At 43.0% G+C, this 25,912-nt stretch overlaps 2 protein-coding genes across 2 annotated transcripts in view; one reads left to right on the top strand and one right to left on the bottom strand.

Annotated features, from left to right (window-relative positions):
• LOC133516404 (lachesin-like) overlaps positions 1-25,912 on the bottom strand; it is a 177,067-nt gene that overhangs the window by 89,117 nt on the left and 62,038 nt on the right. Inside the window, exon 2 of the mRNA XM_061849320.1 lies at positions 25,603-25,683. The gene's annotated coding sequence lies outside the window, so the exon portion shown is untranslated. The remainder of the gene's footprint in view (positions 1-25,602; positions 25,684-25,912) is intronic.
• LOC133516669 (uncharacterized) lies at positions 19,757-21,920 on the top strand. Its single transcript, XM_061849689.1, has 2 exons — positions 19,757-19,839; positions 19,952-21,920. Exons 1-2 carry the CDS (start codon positions 19,757-19,759, stop codon positions 21,918-21,920), a joined length of 2,052 nt encoding a protein of 683 aa, XP_061705673.1.

Below are 25,912 nucleotides of genomic sequence, written 5' to 3'. Positions count from 1 at the left end.
TTTTGGCATAAATGGGTTTTGTTGGTATATAGATGATTTTAGGTAGGGAGTTTAATTTATTAATTTGTAATTATTTATTCATCAACCGCAGTTACTAGTCAATGTTTAATTACCTTACTGACTACTTATCAATGTTCATGTTAAAATATAACGAATGTGCTGAATAAACATTAACTTAAACATTAATGTTCGAAATTATTCATTTGTTGTTAAGTAATAAAATTATTCGCACAGGGTTAACATTAAATTCATTTCTATCTAATTTGATAACAACTAAAAACAAATTTTAGATAACCACTAATTTTAAGAAAACAAACTAGTTTGCGGTCAAAATATCCATTTTCATGTACCCTTTTATATTAGAATTCTGCGCGGAATGCAAAACAGTAACCTTATAATATAAAGGCTTATATCTAACCTTATTTTACCTGATACCGAACTTTACCTATTCATACAGAATTTATTTACCCACACGTAGCAAAGGCGTCCGAATTCACTATCGTAAATCTAACGGTTAGGTCCTACACCGCGCCGTAGGAACTGAACGAATCGCCAAAAGTAATATTGGGGAACCTATATTTATTTAATACTAAAATCGTCGAATTTGCAAAGTATTTCGTCTGTTACGGGAATTTAAAGTATAAGTATTTTGAGTAGGTATACAATGTTGTTAATGCTTGTCATTCAATAAATATTTTTACTTTCTTATTTCCTTTTCACCATTCGTTGATAGAAACATTACGAGTAGCATCGTATCCGGAAAAACTTTGGCTGCGACGTTAGAAACAGAAACTGTACTATTTAGATATTATTATACAATTTCTCGTGTTTTCTCATCACAACGATTTAAACAAACTTAGCATTGATGAGTTTACGTTGTTTTATTACAAATACAAAGTTATTTTGGTCACTATTGATTGATTCCCAGCATCAATTCAACTTGATGGTACATACCAAAACTTTGTAAGTACAGACACGAAGTTCGGAACGGAGAAACGAGTATTTGGAGCCCGGGAATTGGGTTACATTTACCTAAGCTCAGAGCTAGCATCAGCATGGGCACACAGACCTCAATCTTCCAGGCAGAAGTCTACGCCATCAACAAATGCGTGGACCTAAGACACCAATATATCTACATTAACTCAGACAGCCAGGCTGCTCTGCTGGCACTAGAATCCCTTGAGTCAAACTCAAAACTAGTCCAGAACTGTAAAACAAACCTAAATGCACTGGATAACTCCAACAAAGTCATATTTACGAGTAGGTGGGTACCCCGGCACTCCGACATTAACGGAAACGAAAAAGCGGACGAACTTGCTAGAAAGGGCGCAGACACACCCCTGGTCGGCCCAGATCTGTTCTGTGGAATAATCACAAAATGGGATGCATATTCTCTGCTCAGCAACTTAGAAAAATCAAGAGCAATCGATTGGTGGAAGTTCGTCAAAAGACAAGAAGACTCGAAAGCTCTAATCAAAGGGTTCAACAACAAATTTGCTAAGGAGCTTCTAGAGCTCAAAAGACACAAAACCTGCGCGGTGACCAGAATATTAACTGGGCACTGTAAGTTGCACAATCACATATCTCAATTTGGAAAGAAACAAGATGCGACATGCAGGTTCTGCCAGGAATCAGAGGAGACTGCAATGCACATTCTCTGTTCCTGTGGACCACTAATGTCAAAAAGAAGTACCCACTTAGGGCGGCAGATATTGCAGAAATTGCCCAAAGAATCTGGCATTTCCTGGATTAGTAATGAACTTTAAAGGGCTGTCACAATAGATCAGACACCAGGCGGTCGACGTGGCACTCTAAGGCCCACAAACTCCAACAATAATAATAATGTACATACATAGGCTATTTATGTACCTAGCCTTAAAAGTGCTTGGCGACTTTATCAATGAATTTATTCATAATTTTTCCATACAATTTCGCAGCTCACTGTACATACATTACATTCTCATTCTACGTTACTGATTCTCATAACTACGAGTATAATGTGACTATTTAGACTTTTAGAGTGCCAAAATGGAACTAAAGCACAAAAAATATTTAGTTAAAATTATTTTGTGTCCTTATACATTTATCCCTATGTATATATGTATTTCTGGTCACTGATATACTCTAAATGGAAGTACCATCAGCTGTAAAAGTACATGGCGACAATTTTTTGTATCAAATACAAAACAATAATAGTTTTTGTTAGTTAATACAATAATGAACAGCTATTTTGAGTTGTTCTTTCTTCCAATAAACTGATAGTAAAATGTGGTTCATACCACCGTTTAGAATAAATAGAACAGGCTTAGCCCTCTACACCCCTAGAATCTCATTTAATAACCTCATACAAGCTCCGTACATTGTTCTCTCTGCCCTCAGGGTGGCTTCCCAGAGATTATTCATAATGAAAAGCCTAAATACTAAGCAATTTGGGCACAAAGGTCCTTTCCGTTAAAACTAGGCTCCTTCAAGTTTTGAATGGTCAGATCAATTAGGCTTAATGGTCTTGTTCGTTTCGAAAAGGTCGAAACCAGTATGCTCGTCTATTTTGAAACAATGCACGCCAAAAGGTCACTTTTACAAGACTCTAATAACTTGATGTATATTAATATACCTATGCCACCCGGACAGTACGCAGATATTTGCTGTTCTACATATTGTTTGCAGGCGGCATATTGTAGTTATAAAATTTATTGAATGGCCTGCAAATTCCTTAAAACTAATCCAGAGTTTATGTAAAATATCGGCAATGCAGGCTTCGACTCTTGGCAGGTAGGCACAATTGCAAATCAGCAATAATTATGCTTCGTCCCATAAAATACAAACCAATGATGACATTGATGATATCCGCCACAGGCTTTTGACATACTCTCAAATGTGGCCATTACACTGGCAGCGTTACCGGGCCGAATGGAATGTGCTCTGTTGAACCAGGTACGATTTCGTCCGAGGGTCAGACTCTCTGTCCCTCAGCATCCGACCCAAATCCCTCACGAATACCTTGGCCACCAAAGCTCCCGCAGTCTCGAGTGTAACTGGTACAAAGTTGTACATTTGTTCCAGGGCGGATCAATTTCAGTACCGTTTTATAATTTTACAAAATGCATAAGTAACTATAATAATCCTAATAAATAGTTAGTAAGTAAATAATAATCCCAATTTGCTTTCAAGCTAACATTTTTTTGTGCATTTAACTAAATAAATAAATAAATAAAATAAAATAAATAAAAGGCTTTTATTTCAGGCAGTCAGTACCCATAGTGCATACAAAGTTATTATTACTAAATTAAAACTAAACTAAACTAAATTGACACTGTAAAGGGGTGCCACTCATGTTAAAATTAAATTAGAATTAAGTATAAAATTAAAATTGCACATGGTATGTGCAGTCATTTAAAGTACTAAAGATGTACAAGTTGCGGAAAGTTTTAAAAAGTTGGGAATGTTCATGGAAATTTTTACACTACTTGTTTTCTTAAATCTTAAATACTGATGTCTTACCCGTACGTCTCGCTCGTGAGAATACATCTCTGGACAAGTACGAGCAAAATGCACGTGCGAATAGTAACTAAATGACATCATTTAGATCTCATTTAAATGTCAAATTATACGTCGAATTGGCCTCCTGATCTATTGCGGCATTCAACCTTTACAAATCTGATCTTGATTTCATATTAGTCTTAGTGTATCTCTCTCGCACTAGCACATTGGCGAGCTGAAAAAACAGCAATCTATAATCAGTCTTAACGTGTACAGTGAGTACAATGAAATTATTTATGTTACATTTTGTACACCTATTTTCATCTACGGGAAACTAAACCCATTAGTCCAAGAAGCTGTGACCTAAAAAGGGTGTTTTTTCATTACAAATTCACGCTCCCGGGGCGTCCTATGCTGTTTTGTTCTGAGGAAAGTTCCGTTCCGAGTTGCTTTAGCACCTTGAGGGTTCCTTGGTCACGTTTCAAGATAAAAGCAAACTAAACTATGAGGCGACTTAAGTCGTTGAAACTGCCTATTTTACTATTTCGTACTCAGCGAGCGTCGCGCGATTTCCATGGCTCTGTTTTGCTTAAAGTACGAAAAGTTTTGGCTTGCAGCGAAGTTCATCTTGGCAAATTAATGTTAGGAATGTTTATACAAAGGGCTCACCATCCGCAAAAAAACGCTTCATTAAATTGTATTGGTTCGAGAATTTCATTTTTAGGATTTATTTTGCTTGCGTTTGAAATTCAGTCTTTGTTATTTCAGGCGATTTTTGCAATTAAAGATTATACTTCTTTTCACATAGATCTTCATTTATTTGCAAGATTTAATGATCAAGCAGATTGTAGATGCGTAAATTACAATATTTTTGAAAAATTTCACTGAATTTGAAAAATCTCGGCGTCTGATATGATTATTATCTGACTATTAAATGCTTGCCATGTGTAGGTAAAAGCAAGTACTTTTTATGTGAAAAATCTAGTATTTTTCAATATACATAGTACAACGTGCGTGTATTTATAGTTACTTGACGACACTACTGACTCCTAGAATGCCTTGAAAATTAACGGCTCAAAACTTGGCAAAAACGGAAAACGCCAAAGCGGAATTAAAAGTCAACAAAGTGTTTATTCTCTTACACAGTTGGCGGAAATTACTGTTGTTTATTGTTTACCAGTTTTTCTTTCGTGTTTATCATAAACTTTGTGGTATAACTAAGTAGAGTAAGGTGGGGCTAAAAAGTTGCCCCGATGCCTATCCTAGAAAATAAAGGCTCGTTTGGAATCTTACCTGAGTATGAAGAAGTTATGAGTTGGATACGCAATCTGCTGATCTGGTTTTACTTAAAAGCTTTATTTTAAGTATATAACACTGGTTTACTTAAAAAACTATTTTTAATCCGTTTCCTTTTTGATTCGAAATTTTTATCTGATCCAGACAGATCCTTCTCCTGTTTGAATTTACTACATTATCTCACTTTGCTTGGCTGAATAAGATGTATATATCAGTAAAAAATTTCATCCAGTATTTAAATAACTATATATTATTATAAAACTTGTTTTGTTGATTTGCCCCATAGTTACGGTTTCAAGGACCACTCAACCAGTTTTTAGTCTATCGTTAATATTTAGCGTAGAGTCAAAAACAGATTATAATTTAAACTGTCGTGACTTACACAAAACAAAGGAATGTGTTATTGCATATTGCCATGAGAGTCTTTTTGAGAATTATTTACGAATAAGTGTGGCATACGGCTAAGTGTGGCTGCCTTAGCATTGGGGCCTGGGCTATAACCGCAAAAATCGAAGTTCGGCAATCATTTTTTTCTGTCACTCTACGTCTTAGTGAGAGTAAAAGAGAAAGATCCCCGCAATTTGCGAATTTCGGTCTTCGCGGTAGGTCCCCTGTACACATTGATAAGTGTTTATTGCGCATCCATGCATTTGCCAGTAAACGCAAATAGCAAGTAGAAAATGTATAAACTCGCAAAAAAAACTAAACAATGTGTAAACAGGCCAATGTCACATGTCGACCTGTCTGGCCTAGAGTGGGTAGTGACCCTGCCTATGAAGCCGATGGTTCTGGGTTCAAATCCTGGTAAAGGCATTTATTTGTGTGATGAGCACGAATATTTGTTCCCGAGTCATGTTGTCAGTGTTTCTATGTATTTAAGTATTTATAAATATATATATCGTTGTCTAAGTACCCACAACACAAGCCTTATTGAGCTTACCGTTGGACTAAGTCAAATTGTGTAATATTTACCTATAAAAAAATTCAAGGCCAGCCACACATAACTTATACTAAAGTTAATAACGACAAGAAACACGTTAAAAGGCCCTTTCAACCCCGTCGTACTCTACTTTATACCTATCTAAAGTTCCGTGAAACTGTATTTTGATTACAAAATAAGGAAGTTCGTAATCAATTTATATTTCCATTCGTCAAAAACATGTTACTAATGTTTTTTCGTATTTTATCACAATCATGTCGGTCAAATACTTTTGCAATTACCAAAAGCTACGAGATAATTAGGAGGTAGTAAGTTAGTTGGTTGGTGGTTGGTAATGTATATGCTTGCTGGATATGTTTAGGGTTCCGGACCCAAAGGGTAAAAACGGGACCCCATTACTAAGACTCCACTGTCCGTCTGTCAGTCTGTCTTTTTGTCTGTCATCAGGCTATATTTCATGAACCGTGACATTTAAAATTTTCCACTGTTAATGTATTTCTGTACCTTTTGGCGTTGAAACTCTAGGTCCATGGGGTCCCAGCGCGCACAAGTTTTTTGGAGAAATCGCGAAACGTCTGGTTGACGTAACTGGTGACCGAAGAGCTGGCGGCTTCCTCGCACAACGTATCAGTATTGCGATACAACGAGGAAATGCCGCCAGCATCCTTGGTACAATGCCTCAAGGGCCTATTTTAGATATAAGCTAGTTATAGTAATCATCTGTATATATCCATTATGTATATTGTTATTGCCAATAAATAAATTAAGTATATATGTATTTCTGTTGCAATGAACACAGCAATGTTAACAAATACTAAATAACGGGCGCAGCGGCGGAAAGCGCTGAAATTATTAAACGTAATACATATAAGAGCCTCGGTAGAGAGTACCATTTTGTACCATTTGGCATTGAAACACTAGGTCCATGGGGTCCCAGCGCGCACGAGTTTTTTGAAGAAATCACGAAACGTCTGGTTGACGTAACTGGTGACCAAAGAGCTGGCGGCTTCCTCGCACAACATATCAGTATTGCGATACAACGAGGAAATGCCGCCAGCATCCTTGGTACAATGCCTCAAGGACCTATTTTAGATATAAGCTAGTAGCTTATAGTAATCCTCTGTATATATCCATTATGTATATTGTTATTGTAAATAAATAAAAAAGATTTTATAAAAAAAATATAGGATTAAATATATTTAGATGGGGCTCCCATACAACAAACGCGATTTGTTGCCGTTTTTTGCGTTATTATTTGCGTACGGAACAGTCGAGTCGTGAGCGAGTCCGATTCGCACTTGGCCGGTTTTTTGATGTTATTTAACGGCCTGCGACCTTTTTGACAGATTAATTAACGTCTCCATAATGAGAAACTTAACACCCGGGCACAGCGAGTGTGCCGAAATTCTCTGCGGTTTAACAAAGAAGCGAAATCCGTGTCAAGGAATTTTGAAACGAAATCCTTTGTAATGGCTTAACATCAAATGAAATAATAACATACGAAATAATTATTTACTTCTAAAATGAACGTTATAATATAAGCGTCATAATAGTAGGTATAGTTTGTACGCCGTCTATAGAGTAAAAGCAATCAAACTTGTTACAATAGTGTTATTATTACGAAAGTCTTAATACGAAGAAGTGACTTTAGACCTAAACACAGTTTTATATTAAAGCTCAAAATGGTTTTTTATGTTTTATAAACAAAATTATTCACATCTACATAGGGTTTACAAAACTGTAATAATTGAGTAAAATAAATAAATATCATAGGACATTATTACACAAATTGACTGAAGTCCCATAGTATGCTCAATAAGGTTTATGCTGTGGGTCTTGCATTTAACAATTGGAGACACCTTGTCTGTAATTTTCTGTACAAAACTGTCTGCCAATTTTTCGGGGGAGGGGGGCACGTCAAATGTATGGCAATTTGTACGTAACATACAAATAGCCGTGTCAGATAAACGTCAGTCCATAGAATACATATGACCATTGGCCGAGGTTTTCGATAGAGGGGTAAGCTCTTAAAAACTACTCCGGTTGTTAAATCCTCCAAGTTGTGGGTACGTAGAATTTTATTTGTATGAATTCAGTATATTTCTAATGCAGTAGCTAAACGCAGCCGTCGGGCTCGGCTAGTATTCGGCTTTTTAAAAGCACCAATATAGGAGCGGCCCACTTATTTTGTATCGCGGCCAATTAGAGGCACCTAAATTTAAACCCATTTTTGTAGTAATCAAATATTGCAAATCACCCTTTCATCATCCTCCATATACAATCAACGACCACTTTCTACATTTAACTACTACTACGTAGAACCCTTGCAAACCATTTGGATTATATGAATTCACTATGAATTGAAGTTTTATTTGAGTCGTCGAGATCCTGACTTACACGGGGGCTACCTACTACTTGCATAGGTATATTATTGACATTTATTTCAGTTTATAAATGAATAAATAGTACATTACGATACAAGTGCGAAAAATAGGAAATTCGAAACAAGGGGCGATAAATTAAAACACGACCGAAGAGAGTGTTTTAAATCGACACGAGTTGCGAATTACCTATTCGCACATGTATCGTACAACGTTTTAGAGTATGTATGGCCCTTTATTATTATTTAAATGTTCGACACAGTAACGTAATATGCTAATTTTCGCACTAGTGCGGTAAAGTAGCACCATATGTACTGTAAAAAATGTTATACAATCACTACTTAACTTGAGTAAATAAATAGTGTTACTGTTACTGTTTAACGGAAACTGCTAATGCTAAACTTCTGTACCTATTGATCAAGTTACAGAGCATTGTTTGGCATAACTTTGTCAGACATAACATTGAACTAGCTTTTTATCAAGGCCATGACAAGTAATCACGTTTCTGAAAGTTATGATTAATATTGAACTTTCGCTTTTAGTATTTGTGTACAGAACTGGAGTTTTCATCTCGACGACATAACAAGATAAATAATTTAAACATGTTTTCATAATCGTAAAAGGTTACCGTTTTGTAATCGTAAAAGGTTAAGTTGAAAACTTTTTTATGTAAGAGGAGGCAAACGAGCAGACGGATCACCTGATGGTAAGCGATTACCGCCGCCCATGGACAGTTGCAACACCAGAGGGGTTGTAGGTGCATCGCCGGCCTTTATTATGGGAGTACGCTCTTTTCTTGTTTGAAGGACTTTGCCCTGAACTTTAGGATTAGCGCATTGATTATTCTTAATTGGGAAAATATATATTGTAAACACTTTGGTAAGATACCTACCTACTACCGTATACCGAACCTTATCTAACCGAATTGGCGTAGTTAAGTATAATTAAGCAATTTCGAGGCATTTTTTCCTAAATGCGGAGTAAGAAGAGTTTTGTAGAAAGGTAATTATATTCTCTAGACTTTTTAATGGCATCCGTCATTTTTATGCCCAGAGTCGTAAAACGAAGGCGCCGGAAATTATTATACCTACTCGTATTAATTTTTGACGAGCGTTGAATTTTTCGGGCGCGATTTTATTACAAACATTAATAAAGTAAAACGTTTGGAAAAAACGCGAGTGTACATATACATACTATACATTATTTATTAAATGATATACGCTAATCCTAGCTACGCAGGTATGTACAATCAGTTGCAGAGAGAGGTGCCTCCTCCCCCCTCCTCTCTCTGCATACTATCAGTCTATACAGGGAGTTACCTCTCTCTGCAGCTGGCTGTACCTACGGTATTTGATAAAAGATAAAAAATAAGTTTATTGCACACAAAACAGTATGAATCGATACAGAATTGGCGTGACATCGGGTGGGTGCATAGCATGGTTACATAACAGAGTTTCCAGCGGTCCCCGCACTAGGCTAGGCCTGTACCGCGGGAGACCAAGTATGCATTTTGTTTTCTATGTCATATGTGTGACCTAAACATACATACATTGTTTTGTTAGTAAACTAAATAAAACTATATGACATTAAAGTTTTACAGAAACTACTTTCATAATGGACACAGATTTAGATAGGGTTAACCTTAACCTTAACCTTAACCCTTAGAAGTAAGTTTTCTGCTTATCTAAATTTACGTTTTTAGGGTTCGTACCATAAAAAAATCAAACTTCTAAGTTAACGTAAAAAAGGTTATAACCGTTTATGCTGAAAAAAACGTGTTTTTCGACACTCAAGGGAACCAAAATGTATGAGGTACTTCCCCTTAACTACTACAAGTAGGTACAGGGAAGAATCTGAAATATAAATTTATAGAAAAATAAAATATGTTAAATTTGTACGGAACCCTCGGTTGTCGAGTCAAACTCGCACTTGTCCGGTTCTTTTTAATACGCCTTCTACTTAGCGCTTATAACGATAGATACATAATTTCGAATACCTACGAAGCATTAAGTTTTTGCTATTTATTCTAAAAATATACCTCGCAATTTTGGAATTAAAATATTATCTCCTTCACGTGCTAAACAGACTACAGCGTAGAGCTACAAGTGTAGCATAGCTGTGAATACGTAAATTTGACGAGTAATAACTGTTTATAAGTTGTTATGGATGTGATGAAAATTGACGTTTTTGGTTGAAAGTTGTCTCGCGAGGCGATTGATGAGTGGGTGGACCGGCTGATGAAAATTGACGTTTTTGCTGTTGAAGTAGGTAATGCGGCGCAGCAGTCGATACCGCACAACACACCCTAGAGGACCTGATTGCCATAGTGGGGCCGGATCTGTCGCTGCCGGCCGTGGTTAAGTCCATGGTCGATAGCGACAGATCGTGGCAAGCAATAAAGACCTTCTGCGAAGACGTCCTCCAGCAGAAGGAAACGGCGGAACGCGCCAGGGAGATCGACCCAACGGCCGACCAACGGCGCCGCAAGCGTGCTCGACGCAGACGGGTCGCACACGACCGCCGCCTGCCTCCGTAGGTAGACCGCAGGATGACAGGCATGGGGACGCCTGCCATCCATAACACCCGCGGTCCCTGAGAGGGCGACCGTACTGGATACGGTCCAAAAGAAAACGAGGCCATCAAGGGCCTCCGGAGGCGGTGCTCCGCGAAGCGGACCTGGTGCTGGTGACGCTGTAGAAGTAAAGCGCGAGCGTTCCTACAGCTCACCGCTACAGCACAATGGCGGCAGACGGGGGGGTTGTTTAGTGGGTAGACTTGGGGTCTCATCAGCCCAAAACAAGGAGTCCCACATAACCACTCGGGTACGTCCCCGCACCCGAGTGGTATGCGTAATTGCATTTTTCCCCTCCACAAAAAAAAAAAAAAAAAAAAAAAAGGTTAGGTTAGGTTAGGTTAGGTTAGGTTAGGTTAGGTTAGGTTAGGTTAGGTTAGGTTAGGTTAGGTTAGGTTAGGTTAGGTTAGGTTAGGTTAGGTTCGGGGGGCATAGTGGTAGAATGAATGCGCGAGCCCATCATGCCCCCACTAAACGTCTGAGAGGGTATGACGCCGGAGTGAGGTTTAGTGGGTATTCTCTCTCGCCCCTCCCTCGCTAGGAGAGAGGGCCGAGAGAGCGAGTCCCACATACCCTCCCCATATGGCCTTCCCACGGTCGGGGAGAAATGCGTAAAGGCATTCCTCACTCCGTCAACAAAAACAAAAAAAAAAAAAAAAAAAAAAAAAAAAAAAAAGGTTAGGTTAGGTTAGGTTAGGTTAGGTTAGGTTAGGTTAGGTTAGGTTAGGTTAGGTTAGGTTAGGTTAGGTTAGGTTAGGTTAGGTTAGGTTAGGTTAGGTTAGGTTAGGTTAGGTTAGGTTAGGTTAGGTTAGGTTAGGTTAGGTTAGGTTAGGTTAGGTTAGGTTAGGTTAGGTTAGGTTAGGTTAGGTTAGGTTAGGTTAGGTTAGGTTAGGTTAGGTTAGGTTAGGTTAGGTTAGGTTAGGTTAGGTTAGGTTAGGTTAGGTTAGGTTAGGTTAGGTTAGGTTAGGTTAGGTTAGGTTAGGTTAGGTTAGGTTAGGTTAGGTTAGGTTAGGTTAGGTTAGGTTAGGTTAGGTTAGGTTAGGTTAGGTTAGGTTAGGTTAGGTTAGGTTAGGTTAGGTTAGGTTAGGTTAGGTTAGGTTAGGTTAGGTTAGGTTAGGTTAGGTTAGGTTAGGTTAGGTTAGGTTAGGTTAGGTTAGGTTAGGTTTTTTTTTTTTTTTTTTTTTAAGGTTTATTGTGTCATTTGAAGACACAGGGCCCTCGCTAGGGATACGGGCGACCCTGTGCCCGAGGTGACGTTTGCGAAAGTTTTGTATGTTTTATGCGATGCCGGGTCCGGCATCACCATCAGTCGAAACAATGGTGATGCTCAGTTTTAAAGACCCGGCGTTGTTGTTGTGTATGAGCTTTGATGGAACCATGGTCCCCGCATTGGTTACGGGCGGCCATGGTTCCTGGTTGATATTTGCGAAGTTTTAGTTTTTGTTGCGATTTTATTAGTTTGTTATAACGTGATTTTACTGTTGGTTGTTGTTATGAATTATGATAAATGTGGATGTGTGATTTACGAAACGTTAAATGTTGTTTTAATTTGAGATATGGTTGTTTTGGTTTTTTAAGTTTTTATAATTGGTTTAGGTTGGAGGGACCGCAGTAGAGATAAATAGATGCGCTCAACGGACGCTGCTGCCCGTCCGTCGGTTTTCCCTTAGTCGCCTTTTACGACACCCACGGGACGAGATGGGGTGGTGCTATTCTAAACGCCGGCACCACACGGCGGGGTTAGGTTAGGTTAGGTTTTTTTTTTTTTTTTTTTTTTTTTTTTTTTTTTTTTTTTTTTTTTGCGGTGAAGGAGAGAATACTCATGTATACCGCCGGCCCGTACCGACGGTTATGTCCGACTCAGCTGGGAATGGTGCCCAGCCGCCTACGGACTAAAAACTCCTCCACTTCGTGTAGAGTGTAGTATGTTTTTTATTTGGTGTGTGTTGAGTGTTACTGGAGTGTTTGTGGTTTTGAATTTATGGATAACTGGCCCTCGCTAGGAATACGGGCGACCAGTTATCCTAAAGAAGTTTTGAGGGGGGATAAGTTCTGCCGCCCGACCGCCCGCCTCAGGATAGTAATCGTTGAGTGCGGGCGGCCGCCCGGCCACCGCCCCCCTGCAGAGATTAGGTGATAATTAAGAAAATGATAATTATAATTTTATGTTTGTTTGATCAGTTATGATTGGACCGTGTACTCGCAGGATCCACCGACTTTCATCGATCAATTCTACGAGCAAACTAAGCATAGTGAGGCAAATTAATTTTTGATATTACAATTGAAAATATGAAGCAGTGAAAATGTTGAAAGCTATACATTATATGTTATATTCTTTGACTTTGATGCACGCAGTCGTTAAGTTTTAAATTCTAATTAAATTCTAATTAAATGCTAGAGAAGTTACTAATGTACTTATGTATAAGTTTATGTATGTATATAAGAATTTGACTTGTTATTATTAATTATGTTCACTGTTTAATACAATTTTCTGAGTTATTATATATAAGTACATTTTACAAAGGTATTTATGGATAGCAAGATGACAATTGAGTAATAAAATATTGAATAATTAGCGATTAATCCTTAGGTTCCAATTATATGCTAGAATAGTTACTAATGTGCGTATATATAAGTTTTTGTATGTAAGAATTTTTTAAGAGTTTGACTTGTTATTATTTATCAAATTTGCTATTAAAAACAGTTTTCTGAGTTTTTATATATACGAACGTGTTACAAAATTATTTATAGAATAGCGGGATAACGTTTAATAATAGACGATTAAACATATTGTAATTTATAGTCCATAATCTACACGGCTCTTGATCCTGTGGCGCATAGATATCATTCTCGGGCAATAAGTGGACGTGGCACTGTGTGCGCAATTAAGTTTTGGTTCCTGTTCATTGTAAGTGGCATTAAATTTATCGCAGTTATGGCATTTTAATTTTGTTTTATCTTGAGAGTGTGGGCAGTTCTTAAAAGCGTGGCTAGTTGAGGCGCAGTGTGAGCATATGGTGATGTTCTGTTCTGTGGACGGACAGTGATTTCTTGTATGTCCGTATTGCAGGCAAATGTAGCACTGTAACACTGGGACGTGTTCTTCAACATATACACGTTGGTGGTCAATATTTATTTTGTTGGATTTCATTATTGCCTTAAAAGTGTCTGGGGTTGTTAAGAAGATAGCGTTGTAGAGGCGGTCGTTTTTATTTCCTTTTTTGAAGTGTAGTTTGAAGTCGGTTTTGTTCTTAATGCTTTCACGTATTGTTTGATTCTGGTTTATGATTATGTCCGTCAATTCGTGGTCCTGTATGTCTGAGGAAACTCCTTTCAAAATGACCATCGGTCTTAGTGTCTTCGACGGCACGGCAGTCACGTCCGAATTCGCATTGTTGGTTTTGTTGAGGGCAATTTCTCGTTGATTTGGGTTGCTAAATTCTATACGTACTTTCCCGTTGGAGATGAATTGAGTGGAAATGGGTGCGAAATCAGTGTCCCTAAATGTCACTGATTTCCTCCAAGTTTTTAGCGTGTCGGCGGCATCACTGCCCTCCTTCTTTGATGCTATCACGATGGCCGGTTTATGTGTGGGAGTACTGGGTGAGATTGGTGTTTGTCGAGGTTTGGCTGCTATTGATGAATAAGAAATTTTGGGTTGGTTGTTTTGACTGGCTAGTTTTAAGTCTTGTTTAAGGCTGTTGATCTCCTCCCTGACTATAGATGATACGACTTCTTTGAGTTCATTTTTGTTGACTGAGCATTCATTTCCTTTTTGTGCATTTTGTATAAAGCTTTGAGCGAAAGATGAGGTAGAGCTCAACTTCGCACACGATTCTAAAATGATTTTTTCGTGCATTTGGCCGGCTGCTCTCAGCAGCTTTCCCGCCTCCAGTATAGTCTTTTTGTTTTCGACTGTGATGCTCTTATGTTCTTTGTTGGTAGTTAAGTTAGTTTGAACGACATCGATATATCTCCAGACTTCGTTTATAAACTTATCAAGTTTGTTCTCGATGTCTGTATACAGATCCTTTTCTCGATTCTGTGAAGTCTCCAACAGCCGAGCCAGTTCATCGGCCTCACTCATGCTGTCCTCGCCACTTGTCGCACTCATTTTGGTTGAGTGTAATCAACGTTACACTATTCAAATATTCCTATATATCTAATTATAATCCTAACAACTATATAACACTACGTTCACTCAGACCGCGCGAATCAAAGTGTCACACTAATAGCTAAGTAATCAAAGTATCTAGTCACAAGTTTGGTGGTTTATTTAACACAGTGAGTAGGTATATTTACAATTAAAAGTTTAAAAGTTAAAGACTAATTACTACAAAAATATTTTCCCTAAATCGGAAAGTATGAGATTATCAAAGTGGAAATTCGAATAATAAGAAATCTGTTATATATTGGAGAGGAAAACTTAGTCAGTTTAGTATTAGGATTACGTATGTGTCTAATTAATGTTTTACAGTTGGTGTTAAATATGATTTGATAGTAGAAAAAGCTAATTGTGTGAATTTAATTGGGTGACAATTTCAAAGCTATTTTACAAAAAAGATAGACACCACACGTTTTCAGAAATGACTTAAATACTATTTTTTAGCAACTATTTACCCTATAAAAGCAGAAAATTTTGAAAATGTTAGCTAGGAAAAATTTCGATTTTGCAAAGTTAATTACGTCAATCGCGGTACAACCGCGTTACTAAAAGTTATTTATCTAGAAAACTACTGAGCCTACGAGTATGAAACTTTATAATTGTGTTGCTTACTAATTAATATATTCAATAATATATTCAGCAGTTGGAATGATTAAGATTTATAAGTAGAAAAAGCAAACTTGTGAGATTAATTTGGTGTAAATTTCAAATCTGTTTTGTACTAAAAGTAAGCATCACACATTAACAGAAATAACTTAAAAACTATTTTTTAGGGCCTATAAGTATTATACAAACAAAAAATTTTGAAAAAGTTAGCTAGGAAAAATTTCAATTTTGGAATTATATTTACGTCGATTACGTCGACCGCGGTACTCCCGCGTTACTAATAATTACTTTTCACGAAAACTACTGAGCTTAAAAATATGAAACTTTGCAATTCTGTTGTTTAGTAAGTAGTGCATTCAATGCAATAATAAAAACTATATGATATCACTGTAGATTTTTAGTAATCGGTCTCCAAAGTTGAAATTTAACGAAGATTTTTGGGAAAAGTGGAATATTTCGAAAACTATTAAAGCTATATTAATTCTAAAAACTGTTTTAAAATCCTCTAACACAATAGAATACAATAACCTTCTCAAAATTATCCGCACGACACTGTAAGTTGACTTTTGATTATTGCGTCATTTCAGTTTTTCACGATTATCTCGGTTGTTTTTCATGGAAAAATGTTGAAAATTTCACAGTGTATAGAACTTTGAAAAACACACACGGCAATATATAGTTTGATATATGTTATAGATCTACTTATGGTTTTATAAAGGTTTTTATCACTTTTTGAATGTCACTGTCACTTAAAGTGGTAATTGTACTTACATGTGGCTTTTCCGGCACAAACTAACTTAATCACTAAAATGTACACACACTGAGGAGTCTTTTGATATAAAAACCATGATTGTATCACCGAAATTAAGTTCACAAAACGAGTGTCACTTCACCGCGGCGCATAGAGTTTCACTTATCTGCCTATAACACCTCACCACTATGTCCAATCACAATAGTTTTTGTATGAGAGGATAGCTGGAGCCAGCGCGCACAATTTGATATATAACACTTGTATGTTTGAGTTAAAAATCCCGCAACTTTGATTTTTCGAACGCGGAGCGACGTGGATTCGCTGCCTACGCGTTGGCGCTGCGCGCGCGACTGGTTAGGTTAGGTTAGGTTAGGTTAGGTTAGGTTAGGTTAGGTTAGGTTAGGTTAGGTTTTTTTTTTTTTTTTTTTTTTTTTTTTTTAAGAGTTAAAATTTGTCAGTTGAAGGCAAAGGGCCCTCGCTATGAATACGGGCGACCCTTTGCCCGCGGTGACATATGCGAAGTTTTCTTGTTAGTTATTGATGTCAAGTTTGGCATCATCATCAAAGTGTGACAATAATGCACAGTTTAGGAACTTGACTTTGTTACCGTTGTTTAGCTTTAAAGACATATGGTCCCCGCAAAGATACGGGCGGCCATAGGTCCATAGATAATTTTGATTTATATATGGTTATTTTTGTTATATATATATTTATGTTCGGATTTTAGCTATTGTAATGTTACAACTATTTATGTTTTGAAGAATTACTTTACAGGGAACTAGGAATTGATTACGTTTAATTATAGGAAGCCATGAATTGCTTAATCATAGCTGATCCTTTCTTCAATATTTTTCTTTGCTGCAGCAAGGCGTGGACAATTGTTGCTTACTGCGGTGTGGTTTGTGTCATGATGGGTTTTATATTTTTGGTTGTGGTTATTGCAATTATAGCATTTTGGGATGATGTTGCGATTCGGGCAGTTTTTAAAATTGTGAGAATGGTCGGCGCAGTGTGAACAGGGTTTAACTACTGCCTTGCAGTGGACGCGTGTGTGTCCGAACTGCAGGCATCCAAGGCACTGTTTGAATGGAGAGTGCTCTTCAGCGTGTATGCGCTGATGCTCTATGTTGAGCCTTCCGAGTTGCATGATCACTCTCCATGTTGCAGGTGGGCACCTAAGAACCGCGTTGTAGAGGTTCTTATTGCGGTTGTTAGTGACGAAACATAGCTGGAGCTTATGTTCGTCGCTCAGGGTGGCCCCCACCGATGGGTTCTGAGAGGAGATTATGTCGACAAGTTCGTCCTTCACGGTATCCTTGTGGATCCCCTTCAGAATGACCATCGGTGTAAGGGTCCTGGCCGGCTCAGCTTTAATGTTGTTGGTGTTCAGCCTGTGCAATGTTTCGTCCCGCTGAGTTTTGTTTTCGAATTCGATTCTAACTTTGTTGTTACTAAGTGGTTTGATTTTTGTAGGTGCGTAATCTTTTGTTTTGAATGAGATCTTGCCTCGAATGGTGCCCATTGCCTCAGCAGTCGACTGTGAATTTTCAATCGTCGCTACCAGTGCGACGTTGTTTTTAGGTGTTGCTACAGCTTTTACTTTGTCGCTGTATGTTGGACGACTTTGTGGTGTGGGGCTGCCCGACTCAGCTCCACTTAGTGCGTTTTTAACTAAATCGTTGAGGGCCTTCTGCTCCTCACGAATTAGGTTCAGCTCTGTCTGGACAGTCGCTACGACGTCCGCTGCCTGCGCCCGTAGACCATCGTCAGAGTCTGTTTGGACCCCTTTAGACGACTGGTCTGTGGGGGTGGGTGTTGCATTTAAGATTGTCCTGATTTGCGCACGCATGTTGCCTCGCGTAACTCGCAAATATGGACGTAACGTTTTTCGCCGCGGTCTTGATTTGCCTTTTGTTTTCTACCGTGACGCTGCGATGGTTGTGTGTGGTCTCAAGGTTCTCAAGAATGATTCGCGATTCCTGTTCAAGGTCGCCGGCAAGCTCATCAATCAGCTCCAGCACCGGATGGATGTTAGCACCGCGCTCTGTCGACGGTGTACGCGCTCGCTGAGCAATCGCGCCAGCGGTGAGGTGTAGAGCTGATCAAAGTCTTCCATGTTAAGATTAAGGCTCTCAGTACTCATTTTTTATTTTAAAAATCTACTATTTTCTATTTTATATTTAGTTAGTTAAGTTAGAAATTACACAATTAATGATGATGAAATTACTATGATATTATTTGATGACAAAACAAATTTAAAAACAAATTTTTATAATATAAAAACAAATGATTCGAAAATCTACGATGAAGAAAATTAAATTACTTGGCAACTAGACGTCAGCAAGGTTGTCCAGCAGATGAAAAAGATGACGGTGATTAATGTCTATTCAAGACAGAAAACGGAAATAATTTAGCGTAAACCAAAAATAAGTTATGAAATTTTGAAGTAAAAATTTTATATGCCAAAAAGTGAATTTTGAAAATTTTGTTAGGAAAGGTTAAATAAAATTACAAAAACTGATAACGATAGGAAAGAGTAAATTATTTAGAGACGATAGATACAAAGATGAGGAAAATCGGAGTGATAGAAAGAAAGTTACGAATTTTTGAAATTTGAAGATTTTGAAGTATTGAGCAAAAAAGGGGAAAATCTCCGGAACTAGAAGAGTCCCGGAGGTCGGGATAGTCTTTCGTGAGGTGTTTATAGTGCGTTAGGTTAGGTTAGGGTAGGATTTTTGGAGTTTAGACGTAAACAAATTTTGGCTTTTCATCCCGGTTACCGAAACGCAGCTTACTTTACGACTTGGCATTCTATTTGGATTTTTGGTGTTTTTCGATTGGAGTGATTTTAGTGCGGTTTTTGTTTTGTGTTAAAAAATTTCTATCTTCTTTTTCTTTCTTTTTCTGTTCTTTGTTTTTTGCTGGTAATTTTAAATTTCTTTTCTTCTTTCTTCTTCCGTTTTCCCGGTAACGCTGGGACTCTTGGTTCCGGAGTTATAGGGGAAACAATTGTTTGTTTTGAAGTTTTGTGTGTTGTCTTAATTTTCGGAAATAAAAATTTATCTTCTTTTTCTTTCTTCTTTCTTCTTTTTGAACGATAGGAGTAGTTAGGTAAGAGTAAGACCTACCTAGCAACGTTTGGTTTATAACTCTCCGACGTCAGAGTCGGAAGTTATAAATTAAAATCCGGATTGCTAATCCAGTTTTTGCGGCGCTTCCAACTACTTTTCTTAAGTTGGTAAACTTTTGAAAAAAGATAGCGTCGTAACCTGGCTAGCTGGTGTCCGGGCGTTTGGGTATCTGGATAGGGGAGGTGAAACTCCGTATTCCTATCCTAGTCCCAAAATTTTCGGACGACTGCAAGGGGGGAAAAAATAATTTTAGAACGCTAATTCCTTAAGTTTGTCAAGTGTGGCACAGATCACGCTTGGCCGTTTTTACGGAATTAGTGTTTTCGGTCGCTTCCTCCATGGTTTTGGAGGGGGAAACGCCGGATCCGGGTGGGGATAAGAGAGGAGAAGGGGGGGAGGCAAGAAAAAGGGGGGGTTGCGGACGATCTGGAGGAATGGGGACCAACTCGGTGTCCCAAAGGAGGGCGAGCCTGGAGGTTAGCCAGGAAGGCGAGGACGGCGAGGACTCTGGAAGGGGGTATATTGGGGGGGGGGGATGTATCCCCCACCCCTACCTTGGGAAGATTCTGGTCGGGGGGAAGAAGAGGGGTAAGACGTCTCTCTGAGACGTCTACTGACGAGTGGGGCAGTGTGGTGACGGACGGAGCCAGGAGCTCGAACCGGGACGAAACAGGGGGGAATATCAGAGAGAGACGGGAGAAAAGGGGCAGAGACCACCAGGACAGTGAGGGTGAGACGCCAGTGCGCAAACTGAGCACTTCCCGCCGTGGCCGTGGCAAAGGGCACTACACGGGACTCAGCGCCGCCAAGGCGCAACTGGAGGACTATGAGACGGTATCTGAGACGGAAGTCCCATACAGTCCGAAACCGAGACGGAGCACCGGTAGGCGTTCGCGGAGCCCAGTACAAATGGGAGAGACTTCGGAGGGGTATGAAACTCCTGGCGGCCGCATCAAGGCCTGTGCGCGGGAGATATTAAGTGATGCGGCCAAAAGTAAAAATTTAAAAGGCGACATACGGGGGAGAATCAACTCTGCCTGTAGGGAGTTGATGAGTCTGGCAGACTCGCTCGGTGAGTCCGAAGTTGTCCGCTCGCTTAAAGCGGACAACGAAAGGATGAGGAGTGAGTTGGAGCACCTCCGCCTGGAGACGAAGGCTCTGCGCAAGGCCTTCTCCGAGCGCAGGCAGGCGGAGCCAATCAGGGCAGGGACGGAGACGCAAACCCTTCTCGAGGAATTGGGCAAACTCATGGAGGTCCGCCTGGGGACCTTCCAGAGGGAAATGTTCCAATCCCTGGGGAACATGGTGAACGCCCGCCTCGAGAGTGTGGAGGGACGACTGCCGCCGGAGCCCATCCGCCGACCACCACTGGCGGCTGATAGGAGAAGGACGCTCCCGGACCAGGAAATGGACCTGGATATGACGGGGCACCAAGCGGAGGTACCCAGTGTCCCAAGGACACAAAGGAAGGCTGGAGGGGCATCTCAATTGGCCTCCCCAATGGCGTCCAGTCAAACAGCAGGAGCGCCCCGAGTGGCTGAAGCGCCCCCACTGCGGCAGACACAGGCTGGACAGACCCAAACCAGGCCGGTCCCAAAACCAAGGGGCAAAAAACCCCAGCCGGCGATCCCTGCTCCCAGGGTACCGGGAAGACAGGCCCGCCCGAGTGTGCCGCCACCTGCGCCGCCTACTCCCCAACAAGAAGGTTGGTCCACTGTGGTCAAAAAGGGCAAGGCTAGGGCTAAGGCCCCTCCCCAGCCCCAACCACAGCAAACCCAGAGGAAGGTGACAGCCCCAAAATTAGTGGCCCCAACTATGGCGGCGGTTGTTGTGGCCCTCAAGCCGGACGCCCAAACCGACTACAGGTCGGTTATGGAGAGGGCCACCACACTTAAGTTGGCGGAGCTTGGCGTGGACCACCTGAATGTGCGCAGAACGGCCACAGGGGCGCGCATCATAGAGGTCCCAGGGGCGCAGAGCAGTCAGGCGGCGGACAACCTGGTGGACCGGCTCCGGAGTCTTGTGGGCGATGTAGCTGAGGTTTACCGGCCGGTCAAGAAGGCCGAAATCAAAATCTCCGGATTTGACGAATCCGTCACTCCGGAGATTCTAAAAAGGGAGGTTGCCGCCAGAGGCAGATGCCTAGAAGACCAGGTGTCGGTGGGGGCAATACGGATGGCGGCCAACGGGACCGGCTCGGTAACAGCGGCCAAGGTAGTGGTCACAGCAGGACGCATAGTCGTCGGGTGGTCTGCGGCCCGGGTGGAGGCGTTGGAACAGCTGCCTTTGCGCTGTTACCGCTGCATGGGGACGGGACATACGCGGCCTCTGTGCCCGTCCCCGGTGGATAGGGGCAGCTGGTGCTACAGATGCAGCAAACCAGGCCACATGAGCAGGGACTGCTCCGCGTCGGCCCCCTGGTGCGCGATATGCCACCATGCCGGTTTAAAGGCGGGACACGTGATGGGAGGGCTAGCCTGCACCCCCCCACCAATCAGAGGAAAGGAGGCCTACGCTGCTGGTCCTGCAAATTCAGCAGCGGCCGCGCCCAGGAATGAACCTGAAAACCGGACGGATCAGCAGCGCATGGAAAGTTAATGCCTCCCAGACAAAACCTGGAATTGCTCCAGTGCAACCTCAACCACTCCGCGCGTGCACAAGATCTTATGATCCAGCACATGGCGGAGTGGGAGGTTGCTGCGGCGGCTGTATCGGAGCCATACTATGTCCCGCAGCAGGCTAACTGGGTGGGTGACGGGGTAGGCACGAAAGCCACGGTAGCCATTGTGGCGCCGGCCATGGGCGGTCTGCCCCTCTCCAGAGTCTCCACGGGCCCTGGCTATGTGGTGGCCAGATTGGGGGATATTGTATTGATTGGCGTGTACTTCTCCCCAAATAGGCCACTACACGAGTTCGAGGCCTACCTGGAGAGGCTGGGACGGGCGGTGGCTGGTGCGGCTCCCTCCCCCATAATGGTCCTGGGGGATCTCAACGCCAAGTGCGCTGCATGGGGCTCCCCTAGGACCGACCCCAGGGGAACAGAGCTCCTCGAGTGGTTGGTCGGGCTGGGGCTTGAAGTGGTGAACCAGGGCACAGCCAACACCTGCGTGCGCCTGGGGGGGGGGTCTATTATTGACATCACTCTGGCCTCCCCAGTGGCGGCAGCGAGCATTGCGGATTGGCGTGTCCTGGAGGACACCGAGACCCTCTCTGATCATCTGTACATCAGAATGAGGGTCTCCAGGGCCCAGCAAGGTCAACAGCCCAGGCAACCGAGGGACACGAGGAGAACTCCGAGGTGGAGCCTGGCCACCCTGGATCGGGAGGCGGCCAGAGAGGCGGCCATGGTGGAGGCCAGATGGGGGCGTCAAATGCCAGAGGAAGCCAATGCAGACAGTATGGCCCTTGGCTTCCGCGCTTCCCTCACACGGGCATGCGACGCCTCAATGAGGAGAGCGGGGCCTCCTCGGAGGAAAAAGGCGACGTATTGGTGGTGTCCGGAAGTGGCCGCTCTCCGGACTGCCAGTAATGCCGCGAGACGGCAATTCACACGCTGTCGGAGGAGGCGGCACACCCAGGAGGAGCTGGAAGCGTACCACCGGGCGCTGAATGAGGCCAAGAAGGCCCTCAACCTTGCCATCGCCAAGGCAAAGGATGCGGCGCACGGGGCCTTTTTGGCCTCGTTAGATGAGGACCCATGGGGACGGCCTTATAAACTTGTAAGGAAGAAGCTCCGTCAGGCCGCCCCCATGGATGCCATGGACATGGGGACCCTCCGGGGTATTTTAGAAGGTTTGTTCCCTCCAGCCCCAGACTTCGCCCCTCCTGCAATGGTGGTCCCCGGGGAGGAGGAGCCGCTGGACCCTGAGGAGGTGCCCCTCGTGACTGAGGGCGAAATGGCCCGTGTCGCCCACAGGGTTAGGGCCTGCAGGAAAGCCCCTGGCCCAGACGGGGTCCATGGGAGGGTCCTACCCATCGTGATGGAGCACCTTGGAGACTGTCTCCAATCCATCTTTAATCGGTGCCTTAAAGATGGACAGTTTCCAAGGTGCTGGAAAGAGGGTATTGTGTGCCTCCTCCGGAAGGAGAACAGGCCGGCGGACTCCCCATCCGGATGGAGGCCAATAGTCCTGTTGGACGAAGTGGGCAAAATGCTGGAACGCATATTGGCGTCAAGAATTAACCGGCATTTACAGGAGACGGGCCCCAATCTCACTGGACGCCAATATGGGTTCCGAAGCGGCAGGTCCACGATGGACGCATTGGGGGCACTTCGGGCCTTCCGTGAGAATGCGCTGAAGCGAGGGGAGGGTACCATTGCGGTGTCTCTGGACATTGCCAACGCATTCGGTACCCTCCCGTACTCGGTGATACGGGAGGCCCTGAGGTACCACGAGGTGCCCCCATACCTGAGGCGAGTTGTAGACCGCTACCTGTCAGATAGGGTGGTGGTCTGCAGCACGCCCGAGGGGCGACTGGAAAGGCGGATGGCCTGCGGTGTTCCCCAGGGGTCGGTGTGCTTGGACCCCTGTTGTGGAACATCGGCTTCGACTGGGCCATCCGAGCAGAGCTGCTCCCCCGGATGGCCCTCATGTGTTACGCCGATGATACGATGGTGGCCATTCGGGGTAAGGACCTGGGGGAGGCAATGCGGAGGGCGGAAGTGGCGGCGGACCTCATGATTTATAGGATCCGCCTCCTAGGACTGAGGGTCTCCCTCGCAAAGACTGATGCAATAGTCTTTGCGAGGAGAGGTTGGAGGGTGCCCGCTGGGTCCTCCCTCAGAATAGCCGGCGAGAATGTCCAGGTGAGGCCCCATATAAAGTACCTCGGCCTCACGCTGGACAGATGTTGGAACTTCGGGGAGCACTTCCGCCAAATTGCTCCCCGAATAGTGACGGCGGCGTCGGAGATGGGTCGGCTGCTGCCCAACGTGGGAGGACCGTCCCATGCCTGCAGACGTCTATACGCTGGAGTAGCCCGATCCATGGCCCTCTATGGGGCCCCGATCTGGGCCGACAAACTCAATGGGGAGAACAAAGCCCTGCTTCGGAGGCCCCAACGGGTAATAGCTGTACGCGTCTGCAGGGCTTATGTGACGGTGAGTTGGGCGGCAGCGTGCGTATTGGCGGGCACCCCCCCTTGGGAACTGGATGCTGAGGTGCTCGCTGATGCGCACAGACGGAGAATCAGGAGCAGGGAGACGGGCGACTTCCCTGCTCCTGAAGAAGTGAGGGAGGCACGGAGAATGGCGCAGAGGAGAATGCGTGAAAAGTGGAAGGAGGACCTGGAGAACTCCCCCTATGGAACCTACACCATAGGGGCAGTTCTCCCGTCGCTAGACCGATGGCTTGACCGGACGCACGGCAGGGTTGGGTTTAGACTGGTGCAGGTACTGACCGGACACGGGTGCTTCGGTCACTACCTGCACTTGATCGGTCGCGAGCCTACCCAATCCTGCCATCAATGTGACGAGACGGACGACACCGCCCAGCACACCCTGCAGGTGTGCAATCGCTGGGCGGTGGAGCGGAGTGCGCTGGTGGTAGCCATCGGGACCAATGATCTCTCGCTGCACAGTGTCGTGGCGGCCATGCTGGGCAGCGAAAGATCCTGGGAGGCGGTGACCTCCTTTTGTGACACGGTTGTCTCGCAAAAGGAGGTCGAGGAGCGGGAGCGCGAGGAGGATCCAAACGCGCTCCCGATAAGGCGAAAACGAGCGGGCAGGAGGGCTAGGCGGTTCGCCATTGTGAACCGCGCTATACCCCAGTAGGGCAGCGGGTGAGGGACCCGCAACACGGCCCTACATGGGAGGGGGGAGAGTCAGTTATGCGTTTGCTGATTCTCCCCAAACTGGTGTGAAGTTCCGGGTCATCCGGGTCGGGACCGCCGGGGGGGTGCTGAGGTGACGTGCTTGCGAGCCCCCTGCACCCCCCTTAACGGCATGGACGGAAACGCCGCAGGGGAGGTTAGTGGGTATTCTCCTCCTCCCCCTCTGAATAGCAGAGGGGGTTACGGAAGGAGCGAGTCCCACATACCGCCCCCCCAATGGGCTTCCCTCGCCCGGGGGGCGATGATGCGTAAAGGCATTCACCCCTGCGTCAACAAAAAAAAAAAAAAAAAAAAAAGGTAATCCAGATCAAATTCATAACCTGTTATAATAATCAGAATACGCCTCCTAATCTTATGTAAGCGTTGGCGCTATGCTTCATGAATTATGATAATTAACACTCTCTATATCAACACAGTTAGAGGAGTAACTATCACTACACAAACTTACCAATGCAGTCGAAGTTACGCAGCACCGGCCTTATGCAGCAGTTTTTTAGTAAGTCAAAACTGCAGTTCTGGTTTCAACCACCTGTAACAACATGGTTGTCGAGTTAATTCAATTCAAACTGGTTAAATTGACTAAGACTGAAATAGGGAACGCAAATAGAACTTGGCCAGTTAAAATATAAATAATGAATTAAAGTGAAGTCCTTTGTGTACCTTATAATCAAACTATGTATTACAATACAATACAAATACTCGTTATTGCATACCTCAATACAGAAACAATACAAAGAATACAGCACATTAAGAAGAGG

This window comes from Cydia pomonella, chromosome 3, assembly GCF_033807575.1.
Source record: "Cydia pomonella isolate Wapato2018A chromosome 3, ilCydPomo1, whole genome shotgun sequence".
Lineage (NCBI taxonomy): Eukaryota > Metazoa > Arthropoda > Insecta > Lepidoptera > Tortricidae > Cydia > Cydia pomonella.
This window is presented reverse-complemented; position numbering and strand designations above follow the sequence as displayed.

Coding starts and splice junctions, on each gene's coding strand:
- LOC133516669 (XM_061849689.1), top strand. CDS start 19,757: ATGGGGACCAACTCGGTGTCCCAAAGGAGGGCGAGCCTGGAGGTTAGC. Junction 19,840..19,951: donor GGCGAGGACTCTGGAAGGGG/GTATATTGGGGG, acceptor CGAGTGGGGCAG/TGTGGTGACGGACGGAGCCA.